Source organism: Bufo bufo, chromosome 10, assembly GCF_905171765.1.
Source record: "Bufo bufo chromosome 10, aBufBuf1.1, whole genome shotgun sequence".
In the NCBI taxonomy this organism is placed as follows: Eukaryota; Metazoa; Chordata; class Amphibia; order Anura; family Bufonidae; genus Bufo; species Bufo bufo.
In genome coordinates, this window is record NC_053398.1 from 142,084,846 (window position 1) to 142,099,029 (window position 14,184).

Here is a 14,184-nt window from a genome sequence, read left to right on the forward strand (position 1 = left end):
ACCTAGATATTACCCCATTTTAGAAAATACACCCCTCAAATTATTTAAAACTGATGTTACAAACTATGTTAACCCTTGAGGTAAAATATCAAAATGTAAATTTTATTTTTTTTTGCAATATTTTTATTTTAATCCATGCAAAATAAACTTTAATGTGTATTACACCGATTCTGCAGTTTACAGAAATACACCACATGTGGTAAACTGCTGTAGGTGCACATGGCAGGACTGGGAAGGGAAGGAGCGCCATAAGGCTTTTCCCAGCGGAGATTTTGATGTATTTGTTTATGGGCGCCATAGGTTTTCATATTTTTGGGCAATTTTCGTATGTGGCGGCTCCTGTTTTTGCAGGATGAGGTGACGTTTTTATTGATGTAGATATGACTTTTTGATCACTCAATATTACGCATTTTGTAAGGTGAGGTGACAAAAAATGACTCTTCTGGCACGGTTTTTAGTTATTTATTTTAACAGCGTTCACCTGACAGGGTAGATCAAATGATAGAACTATAGAGCTGGTTGTTACGGACGCAGTGATACCTAATGTCTTCTTTTTTTTATTATTATTATTTTTAAGTTTTACACAGTAAAATCATTTATGCAAAGAAAAAAACAACTTGTTTTTGTGTGGCCATTTTCTGAGAGCCATATTTAGTTTTTTCCGATTGTCTTAGGTAGGGGCTAATTTTTTTGCAGGATGAGAAGTGCAGTGAGCCAGACCGACAGGGGAATTATATGTGAGGTCACGGTGTGAGCAGTAGGTGGGCCGAGGTACATACAGTTCTGGTTACTCACTTTTACGTCGTCCCTGGGCAGGCCTGCACAGGAATACTCTGGTGTAAGTGGCGCAAGCCAGATGGTGGTTCGAGGTGCCCTTGGTGGTCTGTAATAATGTGCCTATGGCAAGGTCCTTTTACGGTGGTACAACCGTACCACCGTCCGTTGTTACAATGGATCCGCATAAAAAAAACAACGTATGGCATACGGATGATATCCGTTTTATTTATTTTTTTGCGGACCTCAAAACACATACGGTCGTGTGCATGTAGCCTCAATTATGGGAAAATGGTGCTTTTTTTTTTTATTGCTTCAAAAAAAAAAAATTTGGGGGGGAGAAACTTTTTTTTTTGTCCCTCCTGTGGGACTTCAGCTTTTGGGGGTCTGATCCCCTCTGCAACACATTACAATACATGTGTAATACACTGATGGCCTTCTTGCCTGTGAGACCTAGGGTGCTGGGTCTCACAGGCTTTTGTAGAAGGCTAGCCCCTAAGGCATCGGGTCCCTGTGGCATGGAGAGGTTAATGCGTCGGCATGCGTTTTCACCAATGCCGACGTATACATCAGGGGCTCAGCTATCAGTAAATGCCAGGCCCCTGCCACTGGGGCTTAAGTCACGTCCTGCATGGCCGTACATGTATGGTGCTGATCAGGAAAGGGGTTAAGGGGCAGTGACAAATTCTGGCAGAAGTCTGCCATGTATGAAAATAACTGGGCTTCTCGGCTGAAATATCTTCGAGGCTTGGGTAGGATGGGGTCAATCCTGAAGCAAATGCAGTGCATGGCTCTTCTAGTGTTAATACCCAGCAGATGGGTGTCATTTAGTGCATTATTAGATCACCACTCATCAGGCGGCAGTGACCTCACCGAGGCTTGAATCACTTGTATATCTGATGTAAAGTATAAAATATGGTGGCTTTTTTCACCACTATGATCCCTAAGGCCTCATGCACACGAACATATTTTCTTTCCGTGTTTTTTTGCAGACCGTATACGAAACCATTAATTTCAATGGGTCTGCAAAAAAAAAAAAACGGAAGTTACGCCGTGTGCATTCCGTTTTGCAAAAAAAAATAGAACATGTCCTATTATTGTCCGCATTACGGACAAGGATAGGATTGTTCTATTAGGAGGCCAGCTGTTCCGTTCCGCAAAATACATACGGTCGTGTGCATGAGGCCTAAGGATACGGCCGACCCATAATTGTTCATTCTTTAGCCCTGGAAACAGCAAGAGGCATTTCCAGCCCTGATGCAGTTGAGTAATGCAGACCCTTCAGTGTGCACTTTGCCCATAGCTCTTTGTTTAGCACCATAAATATCAGGAAACTCCTTAATTGCCTTAAAGGGGTTATCAGAGTGGTGTAAAAAAAAATATAAAAGCAGTGTAAATCTGATGGTCAGCAATATATACCTAAACTAAGCAAGTTTTAGGCAACAAAAATTCTATTTCCTAATTTCCTTAGTTCTGTTCTGGCCCCTTTGTTGACGTGCAGTTGCGGGGGCGTGTAGCAGTGTCTGAGGTTTTCTTATGAATATTTGTGGGTGCCTTTCCTCTCCCGCTGCTCTGCAAAGGGAGTGAATAGACTAGCTGCCCGGTCTGCAGTCTGACTGCTGGGATACTCGTGGTGTATGTGTGGGACTACAGGTCCCAGCTGTACAGTACAATGACATTGCCGATACGCACAGGATCTTCCCCCTACCTGTTCTTGTGCAATGCTCTGCAGACACTTCCTCACAGCCCGCAGAAGAGAGAACTCCTGTGGCCTGTGTCTGCAGGGTAAGGAGGGAGGATCCTGTACCTTTGCAACTGCTCAGTACCTGAGGCAGGGCCTCCAGCCCTGAGTCTGTGCTGCTGATGGTAAAAGGAGTTAAATTGCTTAAGAATCCTGTGGGAGGATACGCAGGGCAGACAGCAGATCGTGCAGGGGGTGTGGCTTGTTCTAACCAGCACAGCCTACAGTGGTTTCCTGCACAAAGGCAGACCTGCTCCCCCAGGATTGTGCACGAGATAAGATGACATCACAGGTCATGTGACCCTCAGCTAACTAGGAGAACAGGGCCACTGGAGAGGAAGGAAGTGAACTGAAAACCCCTAACATTTGCTTAGTTAGAAACAAAGAACAAAAAAAAAAAAATTGGACAACCCCTTTAACACAAAATAATAGTTCTTGTTGGAAATGCACCCTCGTATCTAGATCATTACAGGGTGGGGGTTACACCCCTATGGGAGAAATCACCCAAAGTACAGGTAGTCTATGTAAGGCTAGTTTCACACTTGCGGCAGGACGGATCCGACATGCTGTTCACCCTGTCAGATCCGTCCTGCGGCTGTTTCGCCGGCCCGCCACTCCGTCCCCATTGACTATAATGGGGACGGGGGCGGAGCTCCGGCGCAGCGCGGCTTAAGGCCGCCGAACTAAAATTACTGCATGTCAGGTTTTTTAGTCCGGCGGCTTTCTCCGTGCACCGCCGTGCTGCGCCGGAGCTCCGCCCCCGTCCCCATTATAGTCAATGGGGACGGAGCGGCGGCCCGGGGGCACGGCGAAACAGCCGCAGGACGGATCCGACATGGTGAACAGCATGTCGGATCCGTCCTGCCGCAAGTGTGAAAGTACCCTAAAGGAGAGTTCACATCACTGTTATTTTTCTCTTCTTCTGATACGTAAGAAGAGTAGAAAAAAATAAAATAAATCCTGTGCATCAGTTATGCACATTTGGCAACCCTTTGAGCTATTTCCATCTGAGATCCATTTTTATTTTTTAACATGCTGCATGTTCATGGCGACCGTTTCCCTTTAAGAATCACCAGCACTCACCCAACCACCTGTTTATCATACATTTAGCATTTCCTATAGACTTCCATGCAAAAAACTGACGCAAAACTGTGAGTGAGGTTCCGGGTCTGCAGTACACGGGTTCCCTCAGCCTGGGCTCCGCTGCCGGCCTGTAAATTCACCGATAATCGGGTAAGCTCGGTGCTTCTGGCACCTTCTCTTCCAATACTAAACAAGCGATTGCTATTTATGCCAAGTTTTAATCTGAAATAAAAAACATCCATAACGTGTGAAACTCTCCACTAGAATAAATGAGGATAGAAGCGCCGGCAGTCACAACCCCATATTAAAATAATTTATTGGCTCCACACTGTACACGGATGCTCGGTCATACTCACATAAATAAGACATACTACACACACACAGCTCAGGTCAGACACAGCACAACAGGAGCCATGTGAGCAAAACGTGATTTCGGCTTTTTTTTTTTTTTTTATCCATACCCTGTATGTCCCAGTCTCAGGACTGCGCTGGTCGAGGAGATCAGGAGTCTGGGCTGCGTCTTCAGTACAATAGAGTCCATAGATTCGGACCCTGCACAGATCTTATAATAGTCTCTTTGTACGAACCTATAATATCCACACTACAACTGCAGACATTGAGCGCGTCCCCCCCTCCAGCAGCTTTGTAATCCTGAGCAGTGGATTTCAACACAGACCACCCGAGGAGGGAGGAGAGGGGCTTCTCAATTCTGGAGAGACCCAGTAGAGGTATAGAGGAAACACGACTAAAGTGTATCACATTCTGACAGGAATGACGTTGTGCCCGATCAGTGCGGCGTCCCGTTATTCTGATCGTCCAGTGCAATCTTCCCAAGAATCTGCTGATCCAGCTCATTATTCCCCACCGGAAGCTGAAAGAAGTTCATTTCGGCGGCCAATGCCGCCATTGCCGATGGGTCCTGCCCAAACTGTGCTCGGAGCATCATGTCCATCTTTTCAAGTCGTCGTTTTAACCGTTTGGCCTCGCGCTCCCGAACGAGCCGCGCCTGCCGCTTCTCCGGTGTCTCGTTGGCCCGTTTCAAGCGCATAGCCTCGCGATCTCGCTGCAAGCGTCTTGCTCGCTGCTCATCCGTCTCCTGCATTCTCTGCTGCCTCTTAGCTTCTCTGTCCCTCATCCGTCTCAGCTCTCGTTCCTCGGGGGTCTCGCTGTCTCGTCTGCTCTTCTTGGCGGTACGCTCTCTCTCCAGCCTTTGCATTCTTGCCTGCACAGGCTCGTTCTGTCTACGACCAGCCCACTTGCGCACCGTGGGGGTCTGGCTTGCCATCATCTGCCTATAGGCCACACAGTTATTGCACACTAGTAAAACTCCCGCAGGGTAAACCGCACTGAAGTCCGTACCATTGGGGCTTTTGTGGTCGTTCTGATCCCAGTTTTCTGGGGACAAAACCTCTGGCAGCTTTTCACTGGAAGTAAGCAGAGTGCGGTTATTAGGGTGAATCGTGGCAGATTTGATGGCACAAATTTCCATTCCATTCATCTGAATGGGGTTATTCCTGCGGCCTACCCCAGTAAGATGAATGGGCAGGTGCATGTGATTCTGCCCTTATATTACATAGTCATAGCAAGTTATTTTACCAGAAAAGCCAGATGTCTGGATGGTGGACAAGAAATGGCAGGCTTCACCCAGAACTTTGACTGTGTGATACCAGCGGCTGCAGGCAGCGACCATGCTGGAGCTACACAAGGGCATGTAGATTCAGCCCGCTCATGCCACCTAGACAGCTTTAAAGGGGTTGTCTCTCCTCATCAAGTTATTAGGTGTATAAGGGTCCATTCACACATCTGTTATTCTGGGTCCGCGTCCGTTCCGCAATTTTGCGGAAGGGGTGCGGACCCATTTATTTATTTAAAAAATATAGAGCATGTCCTATTATTCTCCGAAATTGCGGACAAGAATAGGCATTTCTATCATAGGGCCGGCCATGTGCGGTCCACAAAATGCGTAATGCACACTGCCGGTATCAGTGTTTTGTGGGACCACAAAACACTTACGGACGTGTGATTGCACCCCAACATTGATAAAAGTAACATCAGCAGTAATGGCTCTGGTCCCCACAATTTAATTTTTTTTTTTTTACAGACTGCTCAACTCTAGGGATTATGGCCACGATTGCGCACAGCAAGAAAAAAAAGCTGGCCTTTCTGCTGGACGGGAATTGCTGGAACGAGTGCGCACAGGACCACGCGCATGCGCATTAGTTCCCATTCCTGGCCACTTCTCAATCTCCACTGGCATCCCCTCCTGTAAGAAACAGATCGCGGCAACCACTTGCTTGTCACGATCTGTACAGGGTCTTGAGACTCCTAGTGATTCTGATACACTAGCAGCCTTAGGAGCGTGCGCGTTACATTATGCCAGAACCGCTTGACTGCTCCATCAGTCACAGCAGAGCCACCAGGAGCCGTGCGCGCTGAGGACTAAAATCATTAGGTGAGACAACCCCTTCAATTAAAAGGTCAAACTAACACGGTTTGGTGAATGAAGGATTGAGGATTTCAATTGCGCCATTTTATTACAACTAGTATGTCCTTAAAAGGGCTGCTAGGATTAGGGAAAAAAAAAATCTGTTTCCAAAAACAGCATCACTGTTGCTCATGGGCTTTTGTCATGTATTGCAGCTCAGCCATATTCACTTTGAAGGGACTGAGCTGTAAAACCAGGCAGACATGATTAAAGGGGGTTGTCCGAACCCCAAAGCAGTTTAATTACAGCCCTAAGGCCCCTTTTAAATTTATGATGCTATGTAACACTTAGGCCCCTTTCACACGGGCACGATGCGTGAGTTGAACGCATTGCACCCGCACTGAATACCGACCCATTCATTTCTATGGGGCTGTGCACATGAGCGGCGATTTTCACGCATCACTTATGCGTTGCGTGAAAATCGCAGCATGCTCTGTATTCTGCGTTTTTCACGCAACGCAGGCCCCATAGAAGTGAATGGGGTTGCGTGAAAATCGCAAGCATCCGCAAGCAATTTTCACGCACGGTTGCTATGTGACGATCGGGATGATCTTTTACCATGGTGATGGATCATGTGATGACCGGAGTGACGTCAACACAGGTCCTGTTCAGCAAAGAATACAGAAGGAGATGCCGGGCTGCGCGATCAAGTGGATTAAGGTGAGTTAAATTTTATTTTTATTTTTTTAACCCCTCCAGCGCTATTTTACTATGCATTCTGTATTCGGAATCCTATTATTTTCCCTTATAACCATGTTATAAGGGAAAATAATACAATCTACACAACCCCGATCCCAAGCCCGAACTTCTGTGAAGTTCGGGTACCAAACATGCGCGATTTTTCTCACGCGAGTGCAAAACGCATTACAATGTTTTGCACTCGCGCGGAAAAATCGTGCGTGTTCCCGCAACGCCCGTCTGAAAGAGGCCTTAGAAGTCTGGAATATACTGGATAACACTGACATATTGCTGTCAGTGTTATCCAATACACTCCAGAACTGTTACATAGCATCATAAATCAATATAATGCTATGCGAGCCCGGCTGTGCTGCGAGTCCGGAGCGTGACACTCGCTGGTCTGAAACCAGCCTAAAATTGACTCCCCTGTCCACCGGTGCTCTGTTCCAGTGCCAAGGGTCTTGCCCCTGCTACGGAGCGCAGGTGGAAAGGCCAGTGCCTTTATTTTTTATTATACTAAACACTTTCAGGGCCACAATTAAAAGGTTTGTTTCACAAAAATGTTTCCAGTTTTAAACAATGCATCTGAATACTTTTTGTAATTCCATGTAAATTTAGTATACATGGAGTTATTAAATTAAGGCCATCTGTACAGCGCCACCCGCTTCTTGCTTTTTTTTTTTTTTCCTTTCTACTTTCTCTGTCCCTGCTCACTGAGGTGGACACACATGCTCAGTTCCATCTTTCCACTGAAGCAGACTGAACACATTCCCTAGCTAGGCTTGATAAAGGCTGCCATGTAGCCGAAACGTTGCCGTCTGGTTTTTATGGTGAAACAGGCCGAACTGGATGGACAAATGTCTTTTTTCGGCCTTATGTACTATGTTACTTTCTGTGAAGCTCGTCCAATAAAGAATGCACTGAAGACGCTGCCATCGCCTCTTTTCGTTCCCATTCCCTGAGCTGTCAGCCTGATATAAATCTAGCGGAGCAATGAATGGGGTGATCTCTAGATCCATGTGAGGTATAGGACCAGCAATTATTTATTTTTTTCTAATCTTGGATGAGCCCTGTAATCTCAAACTTTTGAGCTTGCAATCCTCACCTGTTAAAGGTATCGTGGCTGGAGAACTGAGCACCGCACACAGCGCAGTTGGAAAGCTGATCCTCTGAATGTATGAGGAGATGTCGCCCTAGGGACCCCGGGGAGCTGAGGGCCCGGCCACACACTGGACACAGATAGCTTTTTGCACTCACCACAGCAGCTGTGTGCTGAAGACAAGATGACAGATTAGTAGCGGAATAATAATAAAAAAATAAAAAAAGATAAAAAGTCCCACGGTCCGATATGGGGGTGGTCCTGATACATTACTGCATGAGGACCGCACTGTGATAGAAGGGAGCACTAGGACTGTACGTCACCTACCTGATACACGTGAGTGATCAGCTGCTCGCGGCTCTCGCAGTCCAGTTGACAAAGTGGGCAAATAAGTGCAGAATCCAGGCTACCGTCAAGAGACTCAGAGGTCTAACAAAAGAGGAAGGAAGTGTTACTAAGATTATTTTTTTTGTACAATATTTCAGATAATTATATAGATAAGATAGTCGTATAGGCCCAGTCAACCCTGTGTGATACTAGGATTTAAGGAAAGGGAGCGAAAGGAATAGGCAAGAGCCTAACCAGTTAAGAGACACTTCCACCTCAATACCGGAAAAGAACTGATCAGTTTTATCCTAATGCATTCTGAATGGAGAGCGATCCGTTCAGGACGCATCAGTTCAGTCTTTTTGACTTTCCAGGACGGAGATAATACTGCAGCATGCTGGAACACTTGCTGGAATGCCGGCATTTTTTCCCATTGACATGCGGCCCTGAGTGTTCCGGCAAAACGGATCCGGCATTGCGGTCTGTGCATGCTGAGACCGCAAAAAAATTGAATACAAAATGCTGGATCCGTTTTTCCGGATGAGAGATGGATCCGGCATTTCAATGCATTTGTCATACGGATCAGGATCCTGAGCCGTCTGACAAATGCCATCAGTTTGCATACGTTTTGACGGATCCGGCAGGCAGTTCCGGCGACTGAACTGCCTGCCGGAATCCTCTGCCATTTTGTGGACTATGTGGTGTAGTACCACAGCAGGCAGATGGCGCTAGAAGTATCTTTTACCCCCCCACCTCTTACCATAGACATATTTTCTCGTTTCATGATCTTTCTGCTTACACCCGGTTCTTCTTCTTCTTCTTCTCTCTCAGGGTTGTCCTCCTCAGAGGCCGGAGATGACAGCTCATCAATGGTAGTATCATCGTCGCTGTCGCCTGGAATAAGGAAAACAACAAGGTGGAGGCTACAGTGCACTTACAAAAGGAACTATAAACTGTAAGCAAGGTTCACACAGGGCAGCAATACGGCCAACTCTAAAGAGATTGTTGCAATTAGAACAATGGGTTTGATTTATTTATTTTTTATGGGAAACAGTGCCACTCTTGTTCATGGGCTCTGCCCGGTACTGCAGCTCCAGACAGTAGACAAGAGTGGTGCTATTTCTCGAGAATCCCTTTAAGGGTCCATTCACACATCCATGTGTGTTTTGCGGATCCACAGATCCGTAAAACACGGACATCGGCGATGTGTGTTCCGCATTTTGCGGACCGCACACCGCCGGCACTTAATAGAAAATGCTTTTTCTTGTCCGCAATTGCGGACAAGAATAGGACATGCTCTATTTTTTTTCGGGATCAGAATTGCGAACCTGGAAGTGCAGATCCGGGCAGCACATCGTGCTGCCCCATAGAAATGAATGGGTCGGCAATTCCGTTCCGCAAAATGCGAAAAGAAATTGCGGACGTGTGAATGGACCCTAATAAATAGGCCCAAAATGCAGTGAAGTAACGCAATGCACAATACTCCGTAAATCCTCCTTCACTGCTGCGGTAAAACACTTCAACGGGAATGTGTCATCAGAAAATGATCTATTCTTTAAGTCACGCTGTTACGTCTAACATATTTTTAAAGAATTTTTGATGGTGTTATTTTTATTTATTTATAATCTATATTTGACAAAAACCATAAACTCCTGCAGTTTTCGCACTGGCCACTAGGACTGATAATAAGCACCACTTCTTGGTCTGTACAGATGACTTTACTGCAGTTATCTGCTCATCTGTCATTCTAATCCTGCCTATAATGTTATCACCTGTGTGTATAGATAACACAGGATCCTCCATTCACAGTAGGTGATTTTCAGAGCTTATCTTTCCCTGTACAATGACCTCTGCACAGGTCACAGAGCATGCCCCGAAAACTCCCCCATAGAAGTCAATGAGGTCCCCTCCTGACCATTGTGTCTATGGCCCATGGGGCTGCCGTAAAGCAGTTTTCTTAATGCTTTCTAAATGCTGTTAAGAACGGCTCAGGCAAGATGGCCGCCCCCATAATTTCAGGAAAGAGAATAAAAAAAAAAAAATATGCAATCAGAAAAAAAGAATGTGTATTACTATCTGTTTTTAACTGGCAGATTTTTTTTGATTTTTTTTTTGATGGCCCTTGGTCGACTGCACTGTTCACACAGAACCCACAAGCTCAGGTAAGGAGTGGTTAAAGGAGCATGATGAGAGTTATCCCCGCTGCTGCAGACGGGTGTCATCTGTATAATGCTGCGGGTTCAGCGCCATCCAGCCTTTCCACTGTTATGACGTACACGTTTATAGCAAAAACCCCTTTACATTTTTTTAAAGCCTATATACACCGCAGTGAAATGTAGGACCGGGATGTTTTTTTTTCATTTGCAATGCGTTCAACCATCATCCCCTTTACTGCTCTGAGGAAGAAGAGAAGTGACGCTGCGCCTGACTCACTGCTACTCCGGTCGTTCTGCTCCACGTCGGTGGCTTCCTCTTTTACAATCTCCGTTTTCATCATCGCTTCACAAGCTTGTCGTTCCAATCCTGCAAACATGTTCTCCCCTGAAAAGGGAGAGAGAAGCCCGTGACACACGACCCATGGTTGGCCTTCCTCTGGAGACACACTGCTGTATCACAGAACTGCGCGCAAAGCGATCCCCTAATGTTACGAGCATCGCCGCTGTAATGCCAAATACAAAGAACTGCAGGAAACTGCCTGAGCCCATAAGGGGTTAAAGTACTGATCTATGGGACCGCAGAAAATTGGGCTACGGCTTGTTAGGTAAGGCCCACAGGAAAACCAACCAACCAACCAACAAAATCCATGACCATCTGACAGGTCTGATGTGTACCTTTGGTTCCTCCGAGGTAAGTGACACCAGACGTGTCTTGCTGCTCTGTCTTAGGTCACTATCAGTGGGTAATGGTGCCTGAGTGTGTGTGTATGTAATATATATATAAAAGTTTGGGATATTTGGCTTGTGGGTGAAATTTCAGGACCAACTGAAAATGTGCTGTTCACTGATGAAAGTCCATTCACGCTGAGCAGAAATGATGGCCGCCAATGATGTTGGAGACGTCAAGGAGAGCGCTGTGCATCAGTTACTGTGTGAATGGTCCAGTGACAGCCCATACTACTCGAAGAACATCAGTAATCCAGTCATTGTGCCTCTGCAGGAACAACACAGGCCTAATGTCATCTTCATGGAGGACAATGCACCAGCTCATCGAGGTCCATCATTAGGGAACGGCTGCTGGAGACTGGGGGACCTCAACTGGAGTGGCCTGCACTTTCGCCAAACCCCATTCAAAACCTGTGGGATCAGCTGAGTCGCCGTGTAGAGGCTCGTAACTCTGTACCCCGGAACCTCAATGACCTGAGGGCCGCCCTTCCAGAAGAGTGGGGTGCCATGCCTCAGCAGACGATAATGCCTCTTTCACACGAGCGTGACGGATTAGATCCAGATGCGCTCAGTGAAACTCGCACAATTTTGCAAGCAAGTTCAGTTTTGCCTGCGATTGCGTTCAGTTTTTTTCCCGCGCGGGTGCAATGCATTTTGATGCGTTTTTTACGCGCGTGATAAAAAAAACTGAAGGTTTACAAACACCATCTCTTAGCAACCATCAGTGAAATACGCATCGCATCCGCACTGGCGTTTTATACTGAAGCCCCATTCAATTCTATGGGGCCAGGGCTGCGTTAAAAACGTAGAATATAGAACACGTTTTTCACTGAAGTGTGAAAAACAACGCTCATGTAGACAGAACCATTGAAATGAATGGGCCAGGATTCAGTGCGGGTGCAACGCGTTCACGTCCATGTCCTACAGGAACATCCGGATCCGGCCGTACTCCGCGCTGACCCGGTACTCACAATGTACTTTGTTTGGAGTCGTCTGTTTCCTCCGGGACATCTTACGGAGCTGGCTACATTCACGCCGACCCTCTACACACAGCAGCTCTGAAATCAGGAGAAAAGACGAAGAGTCAAACGACGCAGGCGAGAAAACGGCCGGGTGTTATGTATCAGGTCATAATGGGCGATATTTACCAAAACCAGGGCGAGAGAAAGCCCCCTAAGGCTCGTCCGCACCTTTCCAGCTGGACGCCCATGATCCAGCTACCGAGGAGGTTAACGATGGAGGATACTGGGGGTCAGCAGTCCCGCAGTTGTTAAACTACAACTCTCAGCAGGCTCCATTCACATCTATGGGCCTTCTGAAAATAGCCAAGCATGTGTGCAGGCTGGGAGTTGTAGTTTCATCATAGCTGAAGGCTGCTGATCCCTCCCCACCAGCAGCAGGATGTGGGTTGGGGTCCATACAGATTGATAGGGGTCCCTAAGGTCAGGACCCCCCCCCCATTAAATGTGTCACCTATTCTGTAGATAGGTGGGTGATAAATACCCCTGCAGACACCCCAATCCTCAGGGGTCAGTGGGGGTCTCCCCATATACTATATGCAATACTCCCCCAGCCCATGACATTCCCAGTGATCGCAGCCCCATACCGGCAGCTCGTGTATAGCCTATCCATGGTGCCGGGCTTCCTCGTCACTAGGGGGAGCCCTGCACTGTGCACCTCACGGGAGACTGCGGCCGTCCATCTGCAGGCAGAGCTCTGGTGCCCGGGGTGTCCTCGGCCCTCCCCACCACTCACCTGCATGATCCCCGGCAGCCGCCCGGCCCCGGTACCCGCCGGTGTCCCTGCTCCACACAGACGGCGAATGCTGCTAGCCTGCCGGAGGGAGAGAGGCCCTCTGATGACGTCACGCGGTCATGTGACCGGGGTGGATGGGAAGTGCTGATAATGCGGGGTCTGTGATCCGCAGAGCAGGAGGGATACAAGTGCTTACATAGCAACTCCACGTCCAGCAGCATCCTATACACAGGCAGCCTCCACCCTCTAGAGCCCCCCCTATACACAGGCAGCCTCCACCCTCTAGAGCCCCCCCTATACACAGGCAGCCTCCACCCTCTAGAGCCCCCCCTATACACAGGCAGCCTCCACCCTCTAGAGCCCCCCCTATACACAGGCAGCCTCCACCCTCTAGAGCCCCCCCTATACACAGGCAGCCTCCACCCTCTAGAGCCCCCCTATACACAGGCAGCCTCCACCCTCTAGAGCCCCCCTATACACAGGCAGCCTCCACCCTCTAGAGCCCCCCCTATACACAGGCAGCCTCCACCCTCTAGAGCCCCCCTATACACAGGCAGCCTCCACCCTCTAGAGCCCCCCCTATACACAGGCAGCCTCCACCCTCTAGAGCCCCCCCTATACACAGGCAGCCTCCACCCTCTAGAGCCCCCCCTATACACAGGCAGCCTCCACCCTCTAGAGCCCCCCCCTATACACAGGCAGCCTCCACCCTCTAGAGCCCCCCCTATACACAGGCAGTCTCCATCCTCTAGAGCCCCCCCTATACACAGGCAGTCTCCACCCTCTAGAGCCCCCCCCCTATACACAGGCAGCCTCCACCCTCTAGAGCCCCCCTATACACAGGCAGCCTCCACCCTCTAGAGCCCCCCCTATACACAGGCAGTCTCCACCCTCTAGAGCCCCCCCTATACACAGGCAGTCTCCACCCTCTAGAGCCCCCCCTATACACAGGCAGCCTCCACCCTCTAGAGCCCCCCCCCTATACACAGGCAGTCTCCACCCTCTAGAGCCCCCCCTATACACAGGCAGCCTCCACCCTCTAGAGCCCCCCCCCTATACACAGGCAGCCTCCACCCTCTAGAGCCCCCCCCCCCCCTATACACAGGCAGCCTCCATCCACTAGAGCAGTGTTTCCCAACCAGTGTGCCTCCAAGCTGTTGCAAAACTACAACTCCCAGCATGCCCGGACAGCCTTTGGCACACTTGTTGGGAAACACTGCACTAGAGCACCCCCTAGACACAGGCAGCCTCCATCTTCTAGAGCACCCGCTAAACACAGGCAGCCTCTATACTCAGGAACACCCCCTAAACACAGGCAGCCTCCATCCTCTAGAGCACCCCATAGACACAGGCAGCCTTC

At 48.4% G+C, this 14,184-nt stretch overlaps 1 protein-coding gene across 1 annotated transcript; it reads right to left on the bottom strand.

The window, feature by feature from the left end:
- Positions 1–4,016: 4,016 nt before the first annotated feature.
- Positions 4,017–13,040, bottom strand: ZNF821 (zinc finger protein 821). The gene is made up of 7 exons (XM_040409043.1): positions 12,825–13,040; positions 12,041–12,127; positions 10,621–10,728; positions 8,948–9,081; positions 8,188–8,289; positions 7,867–8,033; positions 4,017–5,022 (listed from the first exon to the last, which is right to left on the bottom strand). The coding sequence occupies exons 2-7, from the start codon at positions 12,078–12,080 to the stop codon at positions 4,386–4,388; spliced, it is 1,188 nt and encodes a 395-aa protein (XP_040264977.1). The 5' UTR covers positions 12,081–12,127; positions 12,825–13,040; the 3' UTR covers positions 4,017–4,385.
- Between the last annotated feature and the right edge of the window lie 1,144 nt (positions 13,041–14,184).

Bases quoted from the DNA above. Each gene is read 5' to 3' on its own strand.
- ZNF821 (XM_040409043.1), bottom strand. From the start codon at position 12,080: ATGTCCCGGAGGAAACAGACGACTCCAAACAAAGTACATT. The intron at 8,034-8,187 runs GTAGGTGACGTA...TCTTGTCTTCAG, and splicing joins TGATCACTCACGTGTATCAG to CACACAGCTGCTGTGGTGAG. The intron at 5,023-7,866 runs GTGAGGATTGCA...GCTTACTTCCAG, and splicing joins AGCCACGATACCTTTAACAG to TGAAAAGCTGCCAGAGGTTT.